General features: G+C 53.1%; 1 protein-coding gene across 3 annotated transcripts in view; it reads right to left on the bottom strand.

The window, feature by feature from the left end:
* Window positions 1-23,186, bottom strand: part of OLFM1 (olfactomedin 1) — a 29,718-nt gene extending 6,532 nt beyond the window's left edge. The window contains exons 1-4 of one of the 3 annotated variants that reach the window (XM_005141117.4): window positions 22,670-23,186; window positions 11,241-11,390; window positions 5,925-6,080; window positions 3,269-3,488 (exon numbers count right to left, since the gene is read on the bottom strand). In XM_005141117.4, the coding sequence (XP_005141174.1) occupies window positions 3,269-3,488; window positions 5,925-6,080; window positions 11,241-11,390; window positions 22,670-22,735 (592 nt within the window). In that variant the 5' untranslated portion in view covers window positions 22,736-23,186. Of the gene's footprint in view, window positions 1-3,268; window positions 3,489-3,684; window positions 4,055-5,924; window positions 6,081-11,240; window positions 11,391-13,283; window positions 13,723-22,669 lie in introns of those variants that run through there. The other 2 variants (XM_034067463.1, XM_013130648.3) reach the window with 2 other exon arrangements.
* Between the last annotated feature and the right edge of the window lie 3,629 nt (window positions 23,187-26,815).

Genomic DNA, 26,815 nt, shown 5'->3' with positions numbered 1-26,815 from the left:
CCTCTTCCCAAGTGACCATCCCCAGTCACTCAGCACTCTGCATCCACAGCATCTCCAGGCACTGAGCCCCTTCCTCTGCCACACCAGGAATTCTCCATCAGAAGACACACTCTGCTCCAGCCAGTTAAAACAAGCGTTCCGTCCTCCCAGGATACCAACACCTCCGCTCCATATTCCTCCTCAGATCCAGCCCACAAGCAGCTGAGCAGCTCGGCAGCAATTTATCCACCAACGCAGCCACCGACACCAGCACCATCTCCTTCTGGACTCTGTGGTTCTGCTCAGGCTGCTGCTGCTGCAGCCAAGCACCTTCCCTGCTGGGGCTTCCCATGAATCTGAGGTCGGATCCCTCCATTACCAGTCCTGGTTCCATCCCTGAGCCAGGGCTGTGGGCTGGGATCATCTGCAGGAGTCAGGGAAAGCTCCTGCTATTAGGTTGAATTCCCCCTTGAGTCAAAGAGTGACAACCTCCTGGTAGACAGACAGACAGACAGACAGACAAGAAAGAAGAAAAAGAAAGACAGAAAGACAGAAAGACAGAAAGACAGAAAGACAGAAAGACAGAAAGACAGAAAGAAAGAAAGACAGAAAGACAGAAAGAAAGAAAGAAAGAAAGAAAGAAAGAAAGAAAGAAAGAAAGAAAGAAAGAGTTTCCACTAATGGAAACACTAAAATCCCTGTATAAATAGTGATCTTTAGGAGTGTAAACAGGATAACAGATTGAACATGCCTTTATCCCATTCACACACGTCAGGGTCAGGAGATGTTTTCACTATTGATCCATCAATAATGCTTAGGAAGCCCAAAATGCAAAACAGGACCACCTAAGGAAGATGCTGCTGCACTGTTGAGACCTGGTGCTTCCCAGAGGATGGGGAGAGGCAAAGCAGATGGGAACACGTCCTTTTCCCTCATCCCATGCTTACTGCAGCAGGTCCCTGACCCTGTTCTGGGCACCTCAAGCTGTACTCTGAGCTCTAGACAGTGAACACGCATCAGGTGAGCAGCGTTGCTGCCCATGCAGAGCAAATCTAAGCTAAAACGTTCCTCTTGAAACACCAGTGAACCCCTCTGAGCAGATAATTTGCAGCAAACAGCAATCCCAGCAAACAGCCTCATGGTGCAGCAGCCAAGTGTCTGTGAGGTTGTTATCTCAATTTAACTCAATTAACCACCATTTGCACTGGTTTACACTCCGGAGCCATAAACAACATTGGAAATTCAATCTGTGCTGTTTGCTGTCTAGTGACCAAATAAATCACCCTGTGAGACCCAGCACCCATCTCCAGCACCACCCAGGGATGCTGCAGTGCCCTGGGGGACAAACACTGCCCTGACCCCATGGACACAGAGAGAGGAAGAGGAGGAAGAAGGCTCATGGCCAAAAAGCCCAATATTGCCTCAAAAAGACTCCAAACCCTCCCAAAAGTTTCTAAAAGTTGCCTGCAAGAGCTCATCATCAGTCCCCTGGGTTCCTGCCTTGGGTGGAGGGTGAGAGGAGGCAATGAGGCAGGACATGCCCCAGAGCAGAAGGGGCTAATGGTACAAGAGCAAGCTCTATTTTGGAGCCCTAAATGGTTTGGGAGCTGCTTCCTACAGTCTGCTCTGCATCTGCATCACAGCTCCCCAGCTCTGCTGGCATCAGCCCGGGCTGGGCAGCTGCACCGAGGCTGCTGGAGAGGGGCTGTGGGGTCCAGGGTGGTTCTGTTTAAAGGGAAGGTACTTCTACAGCTCAGACTCAACCCCCTGCTCCGCTGCTGTTCCCTCTCCCCATCACCCACAGCTCCTCCTCATCTCCAAGTGATGGGCTGAAGGATATAGATACAGCAGCAGATGGTGCCCAAGGAGTGGGCTCCTCTCCTCCCATCACACCCACCTCTGCCTTCAGCAGGGGAGGAATGAGAAAAGCTGTTTGCAGGGCTGGGGGGCCAACCAGGCACTCCTGGCCATGGTCTCCATCCTTCCTTATCCTACCCACTGCAGGACTGGCATTCCTGAGGTGCCTGTGCAGCCCCCACATGATAAACTCCAGGTATTAGATACTGCTAACACAGAAGGCACCACATCATTACAACCTCCATCAGTTCTGTCCCCAGTAAGGCTTCAGGGTGAAATTCAAGTGGGTTGAGGACAAGGTCAGGACTTCCCTGCCACCCCCCGATCCTGTTGCCTTCCCCAGGGCCATCACTTCCCTCTCCCAGATTCCAAGTGAGAGGCAGCTCATTAGGACTACATCAGATGGAAATAGAGGGGAGGCATCTAGAAACAAGCAAAAGCAATCCCACCAACAGAGACGAGAGAGAAACAAAGCATTACCTTGTCAAGGATAGAAAGTGCTCAGCAGAGATCTGATCTTCCATGAAGTGACCTGAGTGTAATCTCATATGTGCTACCAGAATGGACTGCGGAGCAGTTCGTGTGTTTAGATTATCTAAACCATGTAACAAGAAAGTCAATAATGTGAGGAGAAATTAAATCAAGTCAGAGCTGGGCCAGTGACCAGGGGGAGGCTTCTGCAGCTGCAGGAGGCAGCACCCACCTTCCCCTTCTCCACTTCTGTTTGGGGTGGGACATTGGGATTAGCTATGGCTGTGCCTCCCCACAACAGACCCAACAGGCTCCAGCCAATTAATGCTCTCTAACTGAGATTACAGATGAATCTCTCATGTTTTGGCATCGCTGGTGACTCGGCCTGATGGAAGGGGCTCCCCTGGGCCACAGAGAGGATGGGGAGGTTTTCCATCCCGCTCCACTACGCCATGCTCTTCTCAATGGGGATTTGCAAGATGCAAAAGGGAAAAGGGAAACTGAGTCACAGCCTGCACACACACACACACACACATACACACACACTGCTCAATGTGGTGCATGAGACCTCTGATGTGCCAGGTCCAGTTTGCAACAAGATGGGGCATCGATGCACAAGCCACACGGGTGCATGTGTTTGCTTTGCATAAGCGCATGGACCACATCTCACTGCCCGCTTATGCAAACGCTGCAAAACGCCACATGCCCAGCCCAGGGCCTGATCCTGAAGCACTTACACCATGAGCAGCATCGCTCCTGCGAGTAATCCTCAGCAGGACTACTCCCGGGATGGATGTTACTGATGGCATAAGGATGTTCAGGATCAAACCTGGCTGCACGAGCTCATCCCTTACAGCCAGGCCCAAGGAGATGTCCAGTCTAGCATCTCTGCCTCCAGATGGGATGCGTGGGTTAACACCGATGGTGTTCAGCCAGTGCCACCATGTTGTTCTGAGCCTACCTAATTTTTGCATGCATGCACGAAGCCTTTCTTCAAGATTTGACACTCTGTTCTGAAGCTCTTCGTAGTCATAGGCGCCAATCTCTTCCTGGAGTTCGTTTAGAACTGACGTCAGATTCTGGACCTCCTCTTTAAACTGCAATACCAATTTGGCATCGGCTTTGTACTCTTCCAACACTGGTATCAAAGGCCTAAGTTCCTCCATTTTCGCTTTTATTGCCTGCAAGGTTAAAATAAGCTTGGTTCAGTGCTATGCGTGCAAAAATCTGCAACCCTCTGCCTTGACCTGGTCGCTTCCTACGTGAGTGCAAATGTTCATAGCCCACAATCATTATCATTTAAACTAGTTTAATTATTAGTTCGGTCCAAATGATGTATTGGAAAGAACATATTAAACAGGCTGCAGAACACCAAAATATTTGGGAAAGGCCTTTATTTGTCATTTTTAGAATGCAACATCTTAGGGTTACATGCTTCAGATCACATACACAAAGAGTTGGTTTTTGTCGGTTTTTTTCTTTCCAAAAAATAAAAGAAAATAATAGATATATATGCATTGACAAGGGTTTCAAACTATTCATGAAATGCATCTACAATTGCATGCAAAGGAAGATCTCGGTTGGGTGGTTCAAGGTTCCTTAGTGAGATATGGTGCTAATTTGGAAAATAATCAAAAAAATCAATGCATGGTGCAAAATGCTCTGTGGCCCTCGTTTCATGGGTACATGGGAGTGAACTGCTTCTTCAGTCACTGCAGCATTGAAAAAACTTGCTTTTAAGTTAGCCCTGTAAGCAAGAAAATGAAATACTGTTGAGGATCTAGCTCGCTAACCTGCCTTATATAGATAGCCATTCATAGACACATACTCTTACGGACTCGAGAGAGGAAAAAACAACACGAGAGCTCCAAACCACTCACAGTTTAATGCTGGCATTAGCAGAAACAAAATGCTGTGGCTGTTATTTCAAATGGTGCTTTGGCAGCAAATTAGACAAAAAGCCCTTACTGTTTTTCGGCATGCTATAAGGAACATCAAAATCAAAGCCATGATCGAATTTACTTTGCAGAAATGGAGGGGTTTTAGACATCTTTTTTAATGCAATGAAGGCCTCATTTAAAGGCACGCTACACAGCATTTTGTCGAGGATGCTTTGCTCCAGCAGCTAATGAGTAGCCATAAATATGCATGCACCTACCCTTAATGAAGCGTGTTAGATACACACAGCGTACCTGGTGCTGCTCACACTACTGCACACAGAGGCCAAGCTCCCAGCGGGCAGGGCTGGGACATGTGCCTGTCTGCTGGAGCAGCTGGGGCAGAATGGGACCACAGATTGCTCCTCAGCCTCATCTCTGCTTCCTTCCCATCCCCTCCTAAGTCATGAGGCTTTTCCTCCTGCGCTTTCCTCTTGGGGAATGTATTTACTTTCTTATGTACTTGCATTTGCTGGTGCAAGCTCCCTGGCTGGCAACGGGGAGGGTTTAACTCATGGGGATGGAGGGGGAAGAAATGAACAAGTGAAAAAATAGAAAGGAACTCATGCTTAAATTGGAAAGCTGGTCTTTCCATCCAGACTGCGGAGCTATATTTAGGGTCCTGTGCTAACCGGAGATGGGGAGTGGAGGAGGTGGAGTTGGTGAAAAGTTCTAAGAACCTTTTCCGCAGTTTTTATGATGTACTCTTGGTATTTCAGTATTGAACTCAATTTTTCATTCCCACTAAAAAAGCCCCAATCTGCTTTAAAACACCAGCTGCTGGGGAAGTGGCTGCAAAGCAGGGTGAGGATCAGCGGGTGCCTGAGCAAAAACAGCCCCAGAGTTTACTAGAAATCTGCTCCATTTGGGGTTTTCATACCCATTAACCCAAAGCATTACTAAGATTAATTATTCCAAATATTGCCAACAGCCTCTTTTGGGCAATTTCGTTTGTTCCCAATCAATTCCTTGGAAGTTTCACCACTGTTCCCAATGGTAGCTTCACTGATACCTTCTCATTTGTAGGATACCAGGACAAAACACACAGAACCCATTAGAAGGTGCTGACTCTGCTGCCAACACCATTACTTCAAACTGGGATGTTTGCACATCCTTGAGATGGGCAGTTTGCCTTGAGGACAGCTACAACAGCGGCACTTTTGGGGTCCATGTTTTGATCCCCATTGCTACAACCACTCCTTGGAGGGAGGTGATTTGGTGACAGCTCATTGTGGTTTGCCAGAGATGGAAATGGAACCCCAGGTCCTGGCTCTTCCCAAGGAATGGGTCCTGGATATGGCATGGAGAAGGGCTCTCCAGCTATAGAGGCGAACCCACCTCACTCTGACCTCCACCACCCCGGGCTCTCCCTGCAGACCCCCACTGCAGGGAGATCCTACACTGTTCATTGGGCACCCAGGTGGCTTGTAGGTCTGGAATGTACAAATGTAGGCTTTCACCCTATAGAAAAATGTATAGCAGATGATGGAGGATGCGATGCCGCAGCCTGGATCTGGCTGTGCTTTGGATGGGGGGGGAGCTGGATGGGTGGATAATGGCCAGCACTGTGTACAACCAGACCAACGGCCAAGTGAGCTGATGGGGACCAGGGCCACAGTCCTGTGTGTGCCCACTAAATCCCTGGCCACAGCTTGGGTAGCAGTTTGAAAGCAGACATACCTTAAACTGCCTTGCCAGGTGCTGCTTGTGGCTTTCTTCCACTTGCTTGAATTTAGATTCCAGTCCCCTCATCTGGTTTTCCATCTTCTCCACGTACTGTAGGTCTCTTTGAGTCCGCCTGTCCAACACCTCTATCGACTGGGACATGTTTTGCACCTGCCAAACGAGAAGGGACTCAGAAGGTGCTTCCCCCACAGCGAGGCAGTCGCATCACATACCAATGCTGAACACTCTTCCTACACAGTTGTCAACCTAAAGGGTAATGCACCTCTGCATTATTTACTAGTCAATCAATATGACCCATGCTCTAAAACGGAGCAAATTGGGTTCATAAGTGTCTATCTTGCCATACTTCAGAGAATAACAATCACACATACAGACAAGGGCTATAGTCAAGGCTAGAACACAGCATCCCTCACGATGGCCTCACCATCAAGTGAGGAGAGGCTCTCAGCTGAGCAGAGGCACACCTGACTACAAGAAATACTTCTGCTGAGGTGCACATTACCATTTCTTCATGTATGTAAGTGACACTGATTGCCTAAGTGCAAACTTTACTCCCAGCTAGTAACACTTCATTAGCCAAACAGCCCTACTGCTTATATATACAGCATCTGCCACACAAATGCAGCTGCAGGTGAGGGCATCCCAGAGCTGGGAAGCACTGCAGGAGCTCCTGCTCTGGGTGGTCCCACTGGAGCCTGCCCACCCAGGTGGTGGTGCCGTGCCGGCATCGTTCCTAGCCGAGCGATGCCGCATCCCTGCAGCGCCCATCTGGCCCTGCCGAAGGAATGATGCAAGAGGGTTGGCTGGGCTCATCGTGAGGAAGAGAGCTGAAGGTGCAAGGAAGGGAGGGATACCATAGCTGGGCTGACCTGATTCTGGAGGCTGGCTGCCATCCCATCTATTAAGATATTCCCTTTTCTCATTTTTCAGCCTAAGAGAAGGTAAAAGCAGCTCTGACATAGGCAGGCACCTGAGCACCTTTTAGCGTTAAGCAGTGGTGTAATTTAAGGTGTTTACGTCAGGGATGGTTGTTTGCACCGAGGTTCAACCCACGAACACTGTCACGTTACCCACAGGAACATGACTGCAGGCATCCGTAGGGATGACGTCTGAAATGAATCAGGCCCCCCAGTATGCAGCTGCGTCAGGGCCTCACGTTAGAGACACCCTGGTTTGAGTCTCTTCATCTGTGGGTGTCTGAGCAGAACCCAAACGTGAGCCAGCACCATCCCTGTGGATCCGCTCTGAGGCACATCCCATAGCCCTTGCTGCCACATCCGCTCCTGTCTCCAGCCTCGCCAAGGCTAAGTGCAGGCAGGCTGGGATGGGGAAAGAATGGTGCAAGTGCAGTGTTTCCTCCAGCAAATCCCACTGGGCTGCTGTGACTTACCTCAAGTGACAGAGCAAGGGGACGGCAGGACACGCACACACAGACAGGTCTCGGAAGCTACTTGCTGAAACCAGCACAGGTCAAATGCCAACTTTGGTGTCTGCATCTCTGAAGCGATCAAAACTCCCATTGCTCATGCACAACGACAAGCAAACTATTACAGGGAGCTATTAAAAATGAATGGACAAGCCCTATTCCAAAGGCCAGCGGTGAGGAAGCATTTTGAACAAGTGCTCCGGGGCTCTAGCAGTCCTCCTGAGCAAAGGTGAAGCTATTTTCAGCCTCTAAGTCCAAACACATCACTCAGAGATGAACCCGCACCCATCCTGCCTACCAAGGACCTGCTCAGGGAGGTGTGAGCAGCAGTGAAGAGCAGAACAAGACCCTCTTGGTTTGAACAGGAGCAAAGCTGAGCTCAGCCCTGGGGTAGATGAGCTCTCAGCAGACACAGCTGGGTGCTGAGTTACCTGGGCTGGATGAGGAGGGGTTTGAAGACCTCTCTCCACTCTGAAGCAGAAGGGATGTTTTAGACAAGCGTGACTTGTCTGCAGATATTGTATCCTGGTAATCCAGCCTATCCTGCTGTTAGCCAAGCTGCATCTACACAGCAGAACTGTTCCGATGGGCTGGAGTAGGAATGACTCACAGGGATTATACAAAATTGATCTCATTTATTCCACTAATGCCTAACCCTAATTAGAAGGCAAATGGCAAGTAAGCAGCAAAGAGGGTTTCTGGTGTCTGACCCCACAGGGGCTAAGCCAGGCTGGGGGGCTCCTTCCACTGCCTCATGGATGGTGGGGAGGCAGAGACAGGCTCCACTAGGAAATGAATCAGAGTATCTCACTCAGGTTTCTGCTCTGAATCACCTCTGAAGGAGTCAGCCTCTCCCCTGACGGCAGAGGAAAACAGCATCCTCATGTCTCCAAACAGAGACACCTAAAATAGGCTCCTGTGCTATTTCGGGTGTGTTTGCCAATTCCAGACTCTCACTCTTTGTTGCCCCTATTATTTGCAAGCAGACAAGATCCTGGCCAGACTTACACAGAGTCAGCCTCTACCATCCCTGATTCCCGACAGCAACGTGTGCTCCATCAGCTGAAGATGTACTTGATTTCCTTCATTAGCACATTCTGCTCTTGATCCAGCAAAGCACTTTGGCACAATTTGAGATTTCAGTAGGGCTGTTTGAGCTTAAACTTCCACGTACAAAGTGCCCTAAGGAGCTGAGACCCAGTGATATGGGCTCTCAGGTTCCCTCAGCTTCAGCCATTAACTGCTGTCCTCAAACAGCAGCTAAAAGGCTTTTTTTGCCTCTGTTGGTGGAGCACACACAGGCAAATGAAACCTCATCTTCCATCAGGCTAATGTGAAAGAGATACCTGTGATTGTCTAGGGGAAAAGAGGTAATTTTAGCGTTTGAAACAGAAAACCAATACAAATGAAGCTTCCAGCACTGTTGTGCTCATGTTGTTTGGCACTGAGCTGTTTCAGAATTAAACCAGCTAACAGAGGGGCAATACTGGCCTGATGATCCTAGTGAGGTTTATATTGTCAAAGCCATGGTTTAAACCCTGCTCAAGCTTCCCTGTGGATCAGCCTTTCATGCCAGCTCAGAAAGGGCTGTTCTAAGCCCATCTTTGTGGTTTGAATTGGGATGAATCTTTAGCTTTGAGTAGCTGGACAAGCTGGTGAAGCAATAGCACAAAGCATCTTGAGGGAGATTTTCATGGTCTGTGTGAAGGATTAGCTCAGCCGATGGACCAGAACATGGAAAGTTCATCTTACAAGCTCTGTAAAAAGAAAAGTAAAGGCTAAGAAGAGACGTTGTTGTCCTCCCTACATACACCTTGGAGTGAATATCAAAGGAACAAAAAGAACTGTTTAATCTGGAAATCAGTGCTGGCAAAGAACAAGAACTGGCAGCAAACCAGAAATGGGTTAACCATCGGAGGAGGAAGTCCTCACAGACAGCAGAGCCCCCAGAATGGTGTAAAATCTGTTTGAAGGTAAAACCTAATCTGTTTATGAACAGGATTTGGATGATGTCTTGGTTTGGATGCAGACCAGGATCTGGACTCGGCACCTGGCACAGGCCAGGCTGGAAGGACTCCGTGTACTGCAGCCAAAGATGAGCTCAGGCTCCTCAGTGTCAGAACACAGGCTAGCAGGTTGTGAGTGATGAGTGGACCTGCTCTTTGACCCAACGGGGTGCCCAGGATTCACTTGCAAGCAGCAGGAGCTGCAGGTTCTATGCATATGCCTGTGTCCAAGTGTTGAGGTTTGGTGGAGTCTTTGCAGCTCTGAGCCTCAAAGTACATTCAGTGGCTGAAGGCTGAGCAGAGGTTTGCACTGTAATTGATCTGTGTACTCACGGATACACACACACACACACACACACATAATGCCTCCTTATTTCCACAGGTAACTGCCAGGTCTCTCCTTTGCAATCCAAACCCAGTTACCTCTCTGACACATTCTGCTTCTTCATCTGCTGGCAGAGAGCAATCAGGAGATGTGAGTTTTCCCACCTCAAAGCTAGACTTAAGATGTCAGATGAGGGAAGGAGTTTTCAGGTCTGAAATCCTTCCTGGGAAGCTGGAAGCTCTTCTCTGCAGTTGCATTTTCCTACAGGGATTATCATTCCAGCCTCCATCAGGATCAGATGTCTGGCACTAAGAGCCTAGGCTTTATTTTGGGATTTTCATATAGGTTAGCGTAGGAGTGAGATGCAGACAGATTAGCAAGCAGGTACCATACCCCCAGAACACATGCCTTGGAATATACTGCTCCTCCCTCACTTTATTCATTGGCAGCCGGAGAGCTGCAGAAGGGAAAAATCCCTCCACATGGGAGCTGATGTTATCCCAGGTCTCATAGACCCATTAGCTGAGGGCATTGGGTCAAACCCTGCTTGTTTAATGCATATGAGTGGTTCTGGGAATGCAAAGGCTCTCGGATGCCCGTGTCAGCCTCTAATACAACACGCGCTGCCTCTTAAATGTGCTGCTGGACCGACTGCTGCTATTGCTTAGAGAAAGAAAAGCTGGGAGTGGGATTATTTTTAGAAGCCAGAGAAGTCATTTAGGGCTAAATGCTTCCTGCCTCCCTTTATTGTCCTCATCGCGCAGGAAAATCAGTTAAGTGTAGGTTTAATATTGTTTTGAGTAACTAATACAGCAACTTTGCAAAAGCAGCAGGATAAAGATGGCTTTGTCATGCACAGCACACGCCAACATAGCGTTAGGGCATGAGGGATGATTAAATACCCAGCACAGGAGGCCACTTATGTTTTAAAGAGAAGAGCATTTCACATGAAACAGCATTTCTGCAAGGAAATCCATTATCTGGAACATTCCTTGTTATCGGGAACGTTTCCTTAATGAGATTCTTTGATCTCTCTGGACAGCAGACTATTAAAAACTAATCAAGTGGATGTCAACATTAGGAAGAACCCCACTAACTGTCATTGCTGTGCTGTTTGATGTTGACAGCTTGTACTGTTTTATTTGACCTTTTTAATATCAGCTTGGCCAGGAACGCACGGGCTTTGGGGGTTTAATTCGAGCTTCTCTCATCCTGTTGAAGCTGAGCCTCTGAAACTGCTGGTGTTAACATAATGGGGGAAAATGAGTAAATTACAGCTTTTTTAAGCGATATGGTTCAATATTGTGGCTTTGATCTCAGCAGTTTTCACTTGACTTTAGGCCATGCTCCCTTTTCCTCTGTGCCTCAGAAACACTTAGAGATTCATCCTCCCAACTGCAGCTGATGATTCCCCACTACACACATGGTGCGGGATCCAGCGCTCCATCTTCCCTGGAAACCAAGGCTCAGCCCAGCTCAGCCCAGCTCACTGGGTTTTTACCCCCAGCATCATCCCAAACCATCCACCTTCCCCAGCAGGGCTCAACCATTACCTTTTCTAGTAGTTGTCTCAGCTGCTTTGTCCTGGCATCGCGCGAGCACATCGTCTGTTGAGGTGCCACCACTGTGCATATACAACGTCCCTCGCTATCCTGGGCAGAGCTGTAGACCTGCCAGCTTTCCTCTGGGTTGGTAGGCAGCACCTAATGGACAAAGGGAAAGATGGTGAAGTTAATGGGGGGGTCCTGGAAGGGGTGCAGGAGGTGAAGGGGGGCTGAGTGGAGGAAGCAGAGGGGATGTGGCTGATCCTGGAGCTGTGCTGGATGTGGAGGGAGGCTCCTCCGAGGGCCCAGCTGGCAAAATTCACTTATAATGCAAAAATATGGATTGGGGACAAATGAAAGGAGAGCAAGAGCTGGAGCAAGGAGGCAACACAAGGGATGAAGCGTGAACATGAGGGAAACCATGAAGCAGTGAGGGCTGCAGTGTGCTGAAGGGCACTGAGCACATCAGGATGGGGAACTGCTGCCCGGTTGTTGGTACAAAGCATTTGACTTCTCCTTGACACTGTGAAAAGGATGTGCCTGAGCTACCAGTGAGGATCCAGTGTCCGGGCTGAGCAGGGATCAATGAGCTGCTGCAGAGCTCTCCCGGATCCGGCAGCAGGAAAATCAGCTCTCCTGAGTAAAGGGACACCAGGAGTTACGTTTCCCCCTCCTGAGATGGGGATGGTCACCAGACAGCCATGTCCCTGTGAGTGCTCTGCGGTCAGGACACGCTGCAGTCAGGGAGCTCAGCCCTGAACACGTTCCCCAACTCCCCTTTGATCTCACAGCACTTGGCAAAACTCATTCTTTAACCACAATTCAACCTCCGATCACCGTGCAGGTACCACTGTGCTGCCAGTCAGCAGGGAAAGGCTCGTTCTACTATTTCCATATATTACAAATCACCTCACAAATCATACAATGGTCAAGGTTGGAAGGGATCTAAAAGACCATCTAGTGATGAAACACCCATGTTGTCAGATGTGCCCTAAGAGGGACAGCGACGCAGGCAGAGAATTTGATTCTCCAGCTAAAACAACTGCGAAGGAGAAAACCTAATAAATGTGTCTCATAATCCCTGGTAACACGGAAACAATCCAAACCCTGGCTTCATTCACAACCAGCAGAACCGCTACCTGAAACACTTGACACAGCAGAGCTGTAATTCCTCCGCTCTTTCAGGAGGCACAAGCATGCAGCCTGAGGCGAAAGGTGCCCGTTTTTCCCTGCTAAAGGAAGACACAAGGATTGTTTTCTCAGCCATGCCCAAAGTGCCCAGACCAGGCACGGCACCAGCGCTCCAGCCGCACAGGGAACACACGGCACGACCGCAACACGCCGAACTCCGCCGCTGCCTTTCCCACCCTGTGACCGGCTCCGGTGACGGGAGGGGACCCCAGGGACCCGCACCCGCTGTGCCCTGCGGCTGCAAAGCGGCCACGATGGAAACTTCGCAATCCTTTGGCTGAAGGCTCCGGATCACCCCAGCCCCGGGCTAGGGACGGCTGAACCCGAGGAGAGGAGCTCCCCTCTCTGCCACCCCAGCTCCCCATCACCCCGAGGGGCGCTGCCTCTCCCCGGGACGCTGCTCTCTGCAGCCGGATGGGTCCTGCGGGGTCTGGTGAGGGGCGACTGGGAGATCCCAGGCGTGCGGAAGGGCACCGGGGCAAGGAAGGATTTGATCCCGAGGAACGGGGAGGCGGAGCGCAGCCGCTCCGGGAGCAGGGATGCTCCGGGAGGCAGGGATGCTTCGGGAGCAGGGATGCTCCGGGAAGCAGGGATGCTTCGAGAGGCAGGGATGCTCCGGGAAGCAGGGATGCTTCGGGAAGCAGGGATGCTCCGGGAGGCAGGGATGCTCCGGGAGGCAGGGATGCTTCGGGAGCAGGGATGCTTCGGGAAGCAGGGATGCTCCGGGAGGCAGGGATGCTTCGGGAGCAGGGATGCTCCGGGAGCCAGGGATGCTTCGGGAGCAGGGATGCTCCGGGAGGCAGGGATGCTCCGGGAAGCAGAGATGCTCGGGGCAGCCCCCCCGCCGCGCCCCGCACTTACTCCCGTGCTGCGGTCCAAGGTGCCGCCCGTGGCAGCCGTGAGTTTGGTGGTGTTGAGCCCCACGAGGGAGGGCAGCGTCTGCGACATCCAGTTGGTGATCATGGCCATGGTGCTGAGGACGACTCCAATCTTGAGTAAAGGCACAGACATGTCTGCGGGGGGGGGCGCCAGGCACCCTTCATTCTGCACCGGGCTCCATGCCGCTGGGGACGGGCTGCGCCACCCGCCCGGCCACCGCCGCCGCTCGCCGCCGGCCCATCGTCCGCCGCCGCCCCACCGCGGCGCTGCCCGGCGCTGCCGATGGTGCTGCCGGTGCCGCTGCCGGTGCCGCTACCGGAGCCTCTGCCGGTGCCGCTGCCGGTGCCACCGGGCGCGCCCCAGCCGGAGCGGAGCCAGCGGCTGCAGGAGGAGGGACGGGGAGGGGAGGGGACCGGCAGAGAGGGAGGAGCGGCGGGGGGGGCGTGAGCGCCGCGGAGCGCCCAGGGAGCGGAGCGGCTGCGGATGGGCGGGGGGGGGGGGGGGGGGGGGAAAGGAATTTGGGGAGGGAAGGGGGGAGATGGGGGGAGGGAAAGAGGTTTTTTGGGGGGAAAGAGCGAGATTTGGGGGGGGAGAGGGGAGAAAAGAACCGGGAAGGGGGAAGGAATTGTACGGAAAGGAAGAGATTTGGGGAGAGGCGGAAAGGTTTGGGGAGGGGAGAGGAGGGTTTGGGGAGGGGGGGTTGGGGAGAGGGGAAGGACACACACTGGGGTGTGCTGGGGGAAGGACTGGGGTGTGCTGGGCTTGGGGAGGACGGGACCCGGGAGGCGGTGGAGATTTGGGAGTGGGAGAAGGGCGCGGGCGGGGCGGAGGCGGCTCCTCCGCTGCGGTGCGGCCCCGCTGCGGTGCGGCCCTAGCGCGCCCCCTGCTGGCGTCCGAGCGCGGTGCGGCACCGGGAGCGGAGCAGCGACGGTACCGGAGACGCGTGTTCTACATGGGACGAGGGGGAGATGGAGCCAGCGAGGGCCGAGGGAACAGCACTGCTGTACCGCACCCAGGGACCGCACACACCCGTAATGTGTGGGACCCAGCCCTGCTGTACCGCACCCAGGGACCGCACCGGTCCCGCACAAACCCATAACGTGTGGGACCCAGCCCTGCTGTACCGCACCCAGGGACCACACCGGTCCCGCACACACACCCGTAACGTGTGGGACCCAGCCGGTCCCCCCCCGGCCGTCAGAGCATCCCCCACATCCCCACTTGTCCCCTCACCACAGTCTGCAAACAGCGCTCTGCCACCACACAGGGTCCAACACACTTGAGCTGAACCAAATCACCGTGTCCACTTCTGTGCCTTTCCCAGCAGCCAGGGCTGCACAGGCAGGGGAGCTGGGGCAGTGTCAGACACTCCCAGGCCATCCCACCCCAGAGGTGGAAGAAAACTCTTGGCTTTGGGGTCCACAACACAAGAGGGACATGGAGCAACCTGGTCTAGCGGAAGGTGTCCCTGCCCACGGCAGGGGGTTGGAACCTGATGAGCTTTACAGTCCCTCCCAACACAACCTGCCTGGGATTCTGTGGCTGGTGTAGAACCCCACTGCAGGCTCTTACACTGCAAACAGTGTACAGCCCATCTGTACAGGCCTGGGATATAGTCTGCACTGAACTGGAGCCAACACAACTCAGGTTTCCTGAAGGCATTTGCAGAACTGTCCTGGTAACTTCAGAACCAAAGTCTGAACAACTGATCTGCAGTTCCCTGCACAACCTTCCCTAAGCAAACCTTTAAACACCCCTTGCAAAGCCAATGATTAAATCAATCCCCTGGCCCTCTCCAGAGGATGGAAGCAACACCCCTTGCTCCACTGGTACAGCACCAGTCTCAGTGCTGGAGCAGCCACCACAGCCCTGCTCCAGGACACCCTGTGCACCAGCCCCAGCCTGGCTGACCCATGGGAGCCTTCATGTTCCACTGGTCTCTGACCAGCCCAGACTCAAACCTGCCACTTCCAGAGCTGCTCTGCTGATGCCACAGCTCCTCAGGGCCGTGGGTCCTGCTGGGAGCTCAGGGAATGCCCAATCCCCAATCCACATTCCTTGCATAGAACATCCAGGCCAGAGTATGGAGCAGGTCCCTGCAGGGAAGCAGGGAGCTGTGCCTTGAAATGCCATCACTGCTGAATTGCCTTGTCCAACCTGAGCAGGACCTTGTCCCTGGCTGGGGACCAGCCCTTGGTGTGGGACCATCCCAGTGCCCAGCACTGCTGCTCTGCGCGGAGGCAACAGGAACCAGTAAGAGCCAAGTGGGGCTGCTCCTATAGAGTGCTGGGGAGATGCTGCAGAGCATGAAATGAAAGTGCAGTGAGCAAGTCCACCAGGTGGAGAGAAAGAGATGAGGTAGAATATGAGTGCTGGCACTAGGTCAGATCAGCAAGAAACCTCCCCTGCCCCTGAATCAGACACTGCCTTGCTTGGGGCTCCTAAACTATTTCCAGCTTCACCCAGCCCAGGAATCAAGTGTCCTTTCCATAGCAAACCCACTGCCAGGTTATGCCCAAGGAGGTCAGCACCAAGGAGGTGCTTCAGGCTGTGGCTGTAGGACCAGGTTCATCAGGGAAAAGCCTCAGGTGGCTTCTATCTGTGAGAATAATCTCAGCTTCCCATTCAGCCCCTTCTGCTCTCGCAGGTGCTTGCACTGTGGCACCCGAGACCCTGATTGCTGCTCTGATTTCACACCACACTCAAGTGCTGCACTTAAATCACCTTAATGTTCATTCTGAAACTCAGTTTGTAAGTAAAGTTTATCCCTCATATTTGTCTATTCCAAACACATACAAAGGAATTAGACCTATAGACACTTTACTATTTAAAATGGTATTCAGTGGGGTATGAAGCACTCCTCTGCCTTGCTCTGGGTTCCACCTGCACTAAAAGAAGACTTATTTCCTACCAGTGCACGCAGGTAATTTCACTCTTATGCCCTTCAAATGCTCTGTTATGATTAGAGCTCCTTCAGACAGGCACAGCAAGGCACAGAGAGAGGAGCAGCAGCGACAGGTCCCTGCCAGGGCATGGGCATCAAGCAGGAAAAGGCAAATTACCTTGGTCATCTCAGAGCCTGCTGCAGGTGATGTGCAGACATGGAAACCTCTTCCCTATGCGAGTGACTTCCCTGGTTTTGGAAGCCCAGCATGGGAACAAACAAACACAGCCAGCAAGATACAGCAAGGACATGAACTGGGTGCAGACCTGGCACTGCCTTTACTCATGCTCTAGCAAATCAGGAGAAAGGCTCCTGAAATCAAGAGGGAGGAGACTCAGGTGACTCTTTTTGACCTGATGGCATCTACTGATGAGCCTTTCAGAGCACAGCAGGACCTGACCTTTAAAGAGCACCGGGTTATTGTAAGGTCTGCACAAAGCTCTGCTGAACGGGTTGAGCCCCACTTCCTCCTGATCACTTTGGGGTTTTGCACAAGATGTTGCTTTAACCCCCCCGAAACTGTCACCCAGTTTTCCTTGTGCAGACAGGCTTCCTGCAGCCTCCCTCCATACCGGAGCTGGAGGTTCCCTGCTGCAAACAGAGTGAACCCCAGCAAAGGATGGGCAGAGCCCCTGTGCATGTGCTGTGAGCAGGGCAAGAGGAGCAGTGATGGATACAGACCCAGCCCTTCCACAATAGCTGCTTACAGTGGAACACTCCAGTGCTGGAGGTGAGGATGACAAAGGTGCCGCCTGCCTAAAGGAGCCCCGCAAGGGTCAGGGCTTGCAGGTAGGGCCGGTTCCTGTGTGTGTGCGCAGGACACGCCGGTCACTGTCTCCCTCTCCTGGCTGGTTCAGAGAAGAGGTGCTGAAGTTCCTGCTGCTCCCAAGCCTTTGTGGGGATGGGATCCACGGACCCCAGCGAGAGGGTTCCTGTTGACTGCACGGTGGGAGGCAGGGAGATGCTTTAGAACACACACACACACACACCCGTATTTTAACAGCCTCATCTCCTGCTGCTGCTCCAAGCTGCTCAGTACATGCTGGAGGCATCTCAGCGGGCACCCATCTCCAGTGAGGAGGATGCGTGCAGCTGAGGAACCAACGGAGGCACCTTCCCTGGGCCAGCAGCCCCTACACCGGGAGCACAGAGCTCCATCACACAGCAGGACACACAGTCCTGCCCTAGGATTGCTGTGCTGTGGGACACAGCCCATACTCCAGCTCTTTCCACCTCCTCTCCGCACTGGAGACCTGTGAGGGGCTGCAGGAAAGGTCTGTCCTGTCCGGAAGGACCCTGCTGTGTAACCTCAGGGATCTCCTTAGATACATGGACCAAACAACTTGTCTCCAAAGCTCCCTCCTGATGCTGATGGAGGTGCTTGGAACCAGCCTCTGGAGGACTCTCTGCCTCCACTGACTTCACATCCTTCCTGAGTCTCAAATGATGCTGTGCTGCCAGGGTCCCTGCTACAAAGGAGCATGGGCTGCATGAGGCAGGAGAGCTGCAGGGTGGAAGGACCCCAATTCCCTCCCCACCAGCCTATGGGAAGCAGGAGGGCTGGGAAAGGCAGTGAGCACAAGAGGCACCCACCCTGGCAGGCAGCATGGGCAACCTCATCCTCACTAAGGACCATACACTTTGTACCCCATCACCTTTGGAGTGTGGCACATTCTGCTGCTGAATTTGCCGTGCGGCTTCTGTCCCTCAGCAGGTCACAGCTGCCACAGTGTATGACACCAGGGGAAAACCTGGTTTGGGTTTGACTTCCAAAAGTCCTTTTTCCCTGTCAGTGTCTGTGCTGTCATCACCCACACAGCTTCAGTCCTGGAGCGCAATCCCATTGCTTCAGCACTGTCCTAACTCAGAGCAAACCCTTCCCCTGTCATGGGGAGGGTGTGGGTGGACAGGCAGGGAAAGTGAAGGAAGGAAAGAAAATGGCAATTAAAGACCCCAAAGTGCTTTGGAAACAGTGACCACGATGCTGCAGATCACTGCCAGCTCCCGGTGGGATGTGGTGTGAAACTGCCTGTGCCCACTGCTGCACCTTTTGGGATCCCAAAGTGCTCCAGAAAGTTAAACCCAGCTACAGACACTGGGACTGCTCCTCTGCAGCAAACCCTGTGCAAGATTCCCTGTAGCTATCTGCATGGTGAGCAGAAACTGCAGCAGAAAGAACATGCTCTTTGTGTTACGCTGGCCACAACAATCCTCTTTGCAGCTCTTCCCTTTGCTAAGCCTGTGTTTAACTAGAGCTGCTCCTGACATTAAACCTGGGCTCTAACAGCGAGAGCCAACAGTGTCAGAGCCTGGGGGCTGGAGCAGAGCCCATTACAGCCAGTGCAGGTTTCGCATCACTTGGATGCTTTGCTTAGGGATGATGATGTTTTGGGTGCATTCCCCTGAGTCAGTCATCCACCTCCAGTCACAAAGTGCCTGTACACTGAAACGTACATTGCTGCTCTGAACACTGCTTGAGAAACACAGCAGCACTCCCAGCACAGGGCTGACCCTGCTCCTGCCCCACCACTACCTCCCAGGACACCTTTGGCATTTCCATGGGTCTGAATGCTGCTTCCCAGCAGGGAGCCAAGGCCTGGGTCCTGAACAGGGAGAACCCGTCCCAGGGCCAAACCCCAGGACAAACCAGTGCGGAGGCTGGGATCAAGGCTCCTGGCTCAGCTCTGGGAGGGCAGTCACAAGCAATAGTGACAGCTCACAAAGGATGCAGGACCGGCATTTTTAGGTGCTCTTCCTGCTGGGGTTTGCTGATGCTCAGACTGTGCCTCAGTTTCCCCAAGTGCATTTCCCCTCCTGGGGGACTGACTCAACCTCTCAGGTATCCCCCTGCCCATGCACATCTCCCAAAGAGTGTGGCCAAGGTAACACAGGCAACAAACCCCAGGGTGATGCTCTCTGGGTATCCCTGTCCCTGCCTTGTTCCCTTTTGTTCCCAGCTTCATCACAACAGAGCAAAGCCAATGCACAACACTCGTAACTCAAGAATGAGCTCCTTCCACTCTCAACGCAGTCCACAGCCTTCATCTAACTCACTCAGATAGTAATTAGTTTTGTATTACTTTACGTAGTGATGCTAATACTGATTACAAGGACAGATAACTGGAGCAATAAATACAACCCAGGGCTGGAAATTACCTTTCTTTTTTATTGGTTAAAGCTGAAGTTAGTGAAATAAGACACAAATTGGTTTATGAGATGAGGCAGCTGCCTCCTGTTACCGGCTGCACATCTCCAGCTTAATCCTACTTCTTCCCATGTGCATCCCTGAGAGGGGAGGGAAGAGCCTGAACACCAAACCGGGCACTGGGCTGTGCCCATGGGTGGATGGGCACCAGCACAGCAGGACACGAGCAGCTCTGGGAAGGGCAGCTTGTCCCTGGCAGCTCTCATCCTCCCCATGAAAACAGCCCCAAAGGAACCTAATGAGCTTTCAGGAAAATCAATGGCAGAATTGGCTTGGTTTCCTCCTTGCAGAAGCCCTACACGTGCACTGGCTCCTGCTGCAGGAAGGGGCTGCTTCCTGCATGGCTGCAGCCATCACCGGGGAAGGGGATGTCAGTGCCGTGGAACTTTGAGGAGCACAAAGAGGTTTTCACCTCAGCAGTGAGCACAGGCCATGACAGAAGGACAGGAAGGACAGACAGACGAGCAATAGCATCCTGGACCCCTCTGCCCAAACTCTGCCTTTACTACAGCAGCCCAAACTCTCTGGCAGCTCTGTCCCTTTGCATGTGACAAGAGCATCCTTAGAGAGCATCAGTTGGCTCTGCTCCTCCACAGCCACCACGGGACCTGCCCTGATTCTCACTGAGAAGACAACAAGGACAGAAAGCCCCACGCTGCCCAGCACTGCATGCAGAGCCAGGGCAAGGGTGCTGCACCCCAAAACCAGCCCCTCAACCCAGCCTCAGTACCTCATCTGGGTTATGACCTGTGGGGAGCCAAGGCAAGGTGCAGAACAAGTTAGGAGACTTTTGGCATGGGATCAAGGGGCAGGCAGGGGCTTCTGCAAGGGCATGGAATGGGGTGGGAAGGGGCTTTGGGGCAGCTCTCCCCTTGTTTCACACAGCCAAAACTACATCCAGATCTCAAAGCCCCCCCAGCCCCGGGGGTGCAATCTGCACATCCCCCATGTGCTCCCAGCTGGGCACAAGCATCTTCCTCCTGCCCAGGGGACCATGAGAGGATGCTGCAGCCCCAATACCTTGGAGACACCTCCCTTCCCTCCATGAGAAGAGCTTTCCCAGCAGCCAGCTGGAAGGAGAGCCACATACTCCCCCCTCCAGCCCCATTTAACAGCCATCCCTCTCCCCATCTCTGCCTCATGTGCTGGCCTGGCAGTGTCACTGCCGGGAGGGGTAGCAATAGGTTCTGCATCAGCAGGGAAAGCTGCCTAAACCAGCAGGCTCTGTCCCCTGAACCTCACTCCCCTGGCACAGGATCTCTGTAGGGGATGGGAGAGACTCCACACGTGACAGAGATGTGAATCCAGCGTGAATTAAACGTGGAGACACTGAGCTGGGCGGTGCCTGGGCTGAAAGGCGGATTTGGGGATTGCATCTGGCAGCTCTGCTTACAGGAACGAGATGCTCAAACTCCGAAGGGGCTCTGCAGTGCCGAGCAAGTCAGCAGGCAAGGAGAGCTCTGCATGGCCAGCATGGGGCCTGGCAGGACCGGGTACCTGCAGGCAGCAAAGCTCCATTGGACACTGCAAACCAGTCAGCAGCCCTCGTAAAGGCAGCTCGGGAGAGGCAGGGCTTTAGCAAGGGCTTCCCATTGCTGGGATGGGCTGGGGGTCACCACGCACAGTGCTCAAACCCACCCCCATTTAAAGTTGGTCGGAAAGTTGGAGCGCTGCATCCACAAAACATAGCAAAGGAAGCAGCAGCCAAGCACCACAGCATCCTTGGCACAGGAGGTGATAACTGTGTCCTTGGAAAACCCAATGCAGAGCGATGGGAGCATCACAGCTGATGAGGGATGTGCAGCCCCTGGGGAGTGGGTACCAACCCCCTGGTCCCTATGGCCTTCTGTGCACCCCAGGGCTGGGCAGAGGGGAGGCTGGTGGGGCCGGGGGACAAGGGCCAGCCCCACATGCTGCTCGGCCACACTGCTGCCAAGACCCATACTGGGAGCCCTGGTTTGGGGTTTCTGGTCCATGCTGGTGGCCGCCGGGTGCTTTGTCCATCGCGGCGCATGCGCATGCCCCGCGCATCCTCCCGCACACAATGGGCTTCTCCTGCGCGCTCACTTGCGGCTCTGGATCCTTCCCACCCCACCTCATCCACACAGCTCTTGCCTTTCTTTGCTCTCCCCCCATCAGATGACAACCTTCCCATCCCTTCTCTCCATGCAATTAAAGCAGCTCTTTACTTTCAGCCGTTTCTTCCTGGGGGCGGCAGAAATACTCTGAGGATGCAAAGGCAAAAGGCTTCATCTGCTGAAACTTCAGCACTAGGGCAGTGACAGGAGAGCATTGTCAGCAGGAGAAAGGGAAAAATAATCTACATAAAGCATCCAGGATGAGAGCCCAGCTGCTAATTGCTTCTACACTAAGAAGCCTCCATTCCCCTCCTATTTATAGCTTCTTTTTCTTTCTTTCTTGCTTCCAGGCAGCATCACAATTAACCCCACAATCTAGAGCATCCTCTTGCAATTACTTTTCTTCCTTGCCTCAGTGACTGGGGGGAAAAAAAGCCACCAAAGACAACCTCCCTGCCTGCCTCCCCCTGTGATCTTAAAGAAGTCAAATAGAGTTTTATTTCTACTTGCAAGCGATGGCTTTCGTGTCACACCTTTCCCCCTCCTCAGCCTCACTCAATGCAGGGGCTGGGACAGCAAAGACAAGCATCAAAATCCAGTAATGAGAAAAGGCGGAGGGGGGAGAGGGAGATGAATAAGATGCTCCTTTCTCCCACCAGCCTGTCACCAATGGAACACCAAGGGACGTTTAAATGTCACCTAAACCCAGCAGAGCGACCCCCACATGAGGAGCTGGGGTGGACGAGGGGGCAGGAGGGGCCATCACCGTGGAGTCAGGGCTGGTCCCTGCGGGAGCCCGGGACAGGCAGCCCCGAACTCTGCCGAGCCCAGTTGCGGGAGGGGGGGGCTGTAACTTTCCCTGCAAGTGGGGCAGCAGATGGGGACGCCCCCACCCCAAGATGCCCCAACACCCCCCGGGGCGGCCCCTTCCTCCTCCTTGCGGCTCGGGGTCCAGTGTCCTGAGCCCCCATCCCGCTGCCCCCATCCAGCCCGGGGCTGAGCAAAGTGGGGTGCGGGGAGGTGATGGGGGGGGTGGTCTTCACCCCAGTTTCTTTTGTGCTGTCGAGGTTTAATAGAAAATGGCGTTGGGGAGAATAGGGAGGGAAGGGGGAAGGGAAGGAAAAGCAAGAGAGAGACCTACTTGGGTGAGTTCGGTGCCCATGAGGATGAGGAGGCAGAGGGTCAGGAGCTTGCTTGCCGGTTGCATGGCTCGCACCCCGTCCTAGGCAGCTCGCATGCAGATCAGCGCCGGCGAGCCCGAGCCGCCTCCCGCAGGCAGCGGGGCTTGCTTCCCACCGGGAAAAACACGGGGGGAAAAGGCAACGAAACGCAATGGAACCCAGAGCCCGGCCGGTTCTCCAGGCGCTCTCAGCACCCCCAGGAAGCAGCGCAAGGAATCGGCTCAGCAGAGCCTGCACTTTGCATATTTATTGGGATCCCGGTCCGCTGCTCTCGGCGCTGGCTCCCGGCTGGAATGATGAGTTGTTTGTTTCTCAATGGCTCCCCTGCTTGAAAACCATTCGCGAGGAGAAAGGCAGCGGAGCACGAGGCGATAATCGCGGCTATCGCCAAAAGTTTGCCTGGAAAAGGGGGTGATGGGGAGAGCACAGGGATTTAAAATAATAAAGGAATTGGTAGGGCTGGCTGCGAGCAGGGGCTGGCTGGGGAACAGGATGTGACATCAACTGAGGCGGGGGAAATTTAACTAACCACGGCAAAGGGAGAGGGGGAAAACCGGCCCCGGCAGCGGGGGATGCTGCGGGGACCCCCTCCCACCCCGGCCTCATGGACCTGCGGAGCATCCCCTGCTCTCAGGGGTAGAGGGGTGCAGAAGGACCCCGTCCCCATCCCTTCTAAAGCATCAACTCCCCGAGCAAAGCTGCCCTCGCAGAGCCACCCTCGGAGGGCTCCGAGCAGCACCCAACGTCAGCCCTCAATGAACTAAAGGCAGTGACAGTCCTTAATTAAGTCATTTAATTAAAGGTGAGACCCCCCTCGCTCTGCGGGACCCTCCCTTGCACCCACTCCCAGCACCCTGTAAAAGGTCCGGCTGCTGCAGGGGGGCTGCAGGCAGAGCGCACCCCCCCTGTGGCTGTGACACCCCCCAAGTCCATGGGGATCCTTTACCCCCCATTACCCTCTTCCACACACTCCAGTATTTCCCAAACCAGGGTTTCCCCAGAACCTCACAAACAGTGTGAAGTCTCAGGATGTGGCAATGCAGGTGAATGCATCATCCCTCTTTTCCATAGGTGAGAAATGTGATGCAGATCTTCTCTTAATATTATTGAATGATTTAATAGAAATCACTTGCCACAGGCCCACCATTAGCAGGGGCCCCACAAGAGGATTTCCCCCCTTGATTGCTCATTGCAAAGGGTTTCTTCTGGAGTCCTCTGGTACCAGTTATTCCCAGCGTGAAGATGGGGTCTTTGCCTTTCCCAAGTCCCAGCATTACAGATTGCAGCATTCAGCAGAAAGCAGGAAATCTGCAGCTCTGTGCCTGAGGCTCAGTGGGGACAAACAGCTGAGAACAAACTGGATAAAGACTTCTGGATGCTGCCATCAGCAAACGTCCAAGGGGAGGTTGTTCCGGACCTCCTGAGAGGGAGTTCAGCAGCATCCTGCAGCTTCAGGCAGCTCTTCTCTAGGGAGGGCATCAACACATCAGTTCAATGAGAGCTCAGACAGAGGCAGTTCTAAGAGCAGCCATGGGAAAACTGCATCTCTGACCACCCCATATAGAGCTCTCTTTAATATACTTCCCTCAGCACCTCCCTTTAAGGTCAATGCTTTATAGCCCATAAAAGCTGAGGACCTTTAAAAAGCATTAAGCTCCCCTTGACTTTATCAGGAGCAGCGTGATGAGGCCAAAGGCATCCATTGTATGACAGGGTTTGAACATACACTCCCCTGATGCCTTAGGTGGTTTAGTTAGCTTTTTATTGTTACCACAAGCATCACCCAGCCCTGGCAGGGAGCAGAGAGGGACAAAACATTCCCTCAAACCAAGGGAAGGAGGAGGACAAGTGACTTACATGTGGCTGTATTTCCTTGCTGGGTGCACTGCTGAAAGTGCCTTCAAAACCCTCCCGAGCAGGTTCCCATTAACCCTGTGAAACGTGGTCGATGTAGGTCAGGATGCTTCATGCAAGGGCCCAGGCACGTCCAGAGCTCACAGGGCTTGAAATAGAATCATTGATGTGAGAAAAGACCTTTAAGATCATCAAGCCCAATCGCTAACACTGCCGAGTCCACCCCTGAGCTTCGAGAGGTGCAGGAGAGCAGCAATGAGAGCTTCTTTCACACAGAGATTTTCAAGATGAGATGAGCTTCACCTTAAGGTGCTGTGACCATGGACCCAGTTTGGGTGTCCTAGACCTCAGAGCAGAAGAGCCCCTCCTTTGATTTCCACACTGGTACAAGATAAGGCTCTGAAACAGCACATCCCCAAAGGGGAATTGCTTTTCTCCCCACTTTGCTTTTATACACAGCTGGCTCCATTGGCCTCATGGCAATAGTCATGGCTTTCACCTGGGTAAATGGCAAAAGCATCAGCTGTGCAATTGGATCTCATTTATTCCCCTTTGGAAACCTTTATCATTAATATCAAGACCTTTGTTATTGAACATGGGCTCCAGAGTTTGAAGCCCTGTATAGTCCTTCCTCTGGGAAAGAAACCCACAGAGCTCCATTTCCAGGATGTAAAATCACAGAAACACAGAGAAATAAAAGGGAAAAACCCACCCAGTGCGACACAGAACCTGGGAACCAACCTGGATCTTTGCATTCCCACAGTGTCTTATCCAGGCCTTGGAAAACACTTCCACCAGCTTGGAAAGGGTTCAAGGGCTGGAGAACCTACTGTGGAGAGCAGCTAAAGAGGGTCCAGCTCTTCCACCAGCAAAAGGGATGGGCTGGAGGAGGCTGCCCATGAAGGTTTCTGTACATGAAGTATCTTTCATCTCATTAAAGGAAGTCGAAGCAGGAGTCCATGGTTTGGAGTAGAAACAGGACCTGGTTTTTCCCTCAGGGGAGGATAATCAGACTGTGAAATAACTCAGCTGAAGGCACAGTGCCCTCTGCATTGCTTGGCATAGTTAAAGCAGAGCCAAGAGCCTTTCCGGAAGATGCATCCTGACTCCTCCAGGAATCACAGGCGAGATGCTGTCAATGAAGCTCTGCTGTGTGGTGCAGGAGAGGAGGTCAAAACACTTCTGGTTCCTCTTCTTGATTGACAAGACATGAATTAGGCCAGAGCTCTGCTCTCCAGAGCAGCCTGCTGCTGGGATGCAGGGCTGCCTTCAGTGCATGAGCATCACAGAGGCAGGGGATGGTGGGGACATCAAGGGATGGCAGGTAATGTTCGGGACCCCCTTCCTCTGTGCTGACAACTGGAGGCATCTGCAGAGCTGTGACATGGGCAGCTGGGTGCTGCTGTGCACTGGGGAGATGGGCACATGGTTCCCTCTTTAGGTCTCAACTGAGGATGCTGATGTGCCGCTGGCAGCCAGTGAGCTTCTGCCTGACCCTGCTTCCCCCAGGATGGGTTTTGGGTGATGCACTACAGAGAGGACCTCACACAACCCCACTCACTGTTTTCCCAGCAGGGAAATGAAGGGATGGTGGCCAGATGGTGGCCCTTACTTCACACAGCCTAGTTCTCACTGCCCTCTACTAGGGTCCAGGTTTAAAGAGAGCAGGGTGAAGGTCTCCCTCCTGCCACCTTTCTGCAAGCCCCTCACAGAGCCAAGCACTTACTGTGGGTCCTGCTCTGCTCCTCCCTGCTGGGTTGGAACTGGATGAGCTTTAAGGTCTCTCCCAACCCAAACCAGTCTGTGATACTATGATCCTCCACAAAACCCCCTCCACTCTGTGGGCGAAGGACTGTGCTACCCAGTGGTAAATACCCAAATTGAGCATTGCAATTGGTTTACACTGAACAACAACTCCAACATGAACCCCAAGGAGATCCTTCATAGACCCACTAGGGATACTCACTTGTAAAACCCTCCTGTCTCCTCCCCCTTTTCATCACTCCTGTACAAGATCCAAATGGATCTTAGAACAGTTAGGGTTGGAAAGGACCTGAAGATCATCTTGTCCCCTCCTGGGGCTGCTGGCTCAGCTGACACTTTGATGGTAGGTCCTTCAAGGGCCAAACTATTGATTCATTTATCAGAAGGGGGAGAGATGCCAGGCACGAGCATCACTGTCACAGGGTGTGTGACAGCACTCACTGCACAGTGACAGGTTCGATGCATCTGATAGTCAAGGAGCAGGCAAC

Source organism: Melopsittacus undulatus, chromosome 11, assembly GCF_012275295.1.
Source record: "Melopsittacus undulatus isolate bMelUnd1 chromosome 11, bMelUnd1.mat.Z, whole genome shotgun sequence".
In the NCBI taxonomy this organism is placed as follows: domain Eukaryota; kingdom Metazoa; phylum Chordata; class Aves; order Psittaciformes; family Psittaculidae; genus Melopsittacus; species Melopsittacus undulatus.
Note: the sequence above shows the minus strand (reverse complement) of the source record. Positions and strands in the feature narration are given on the sequence as shown.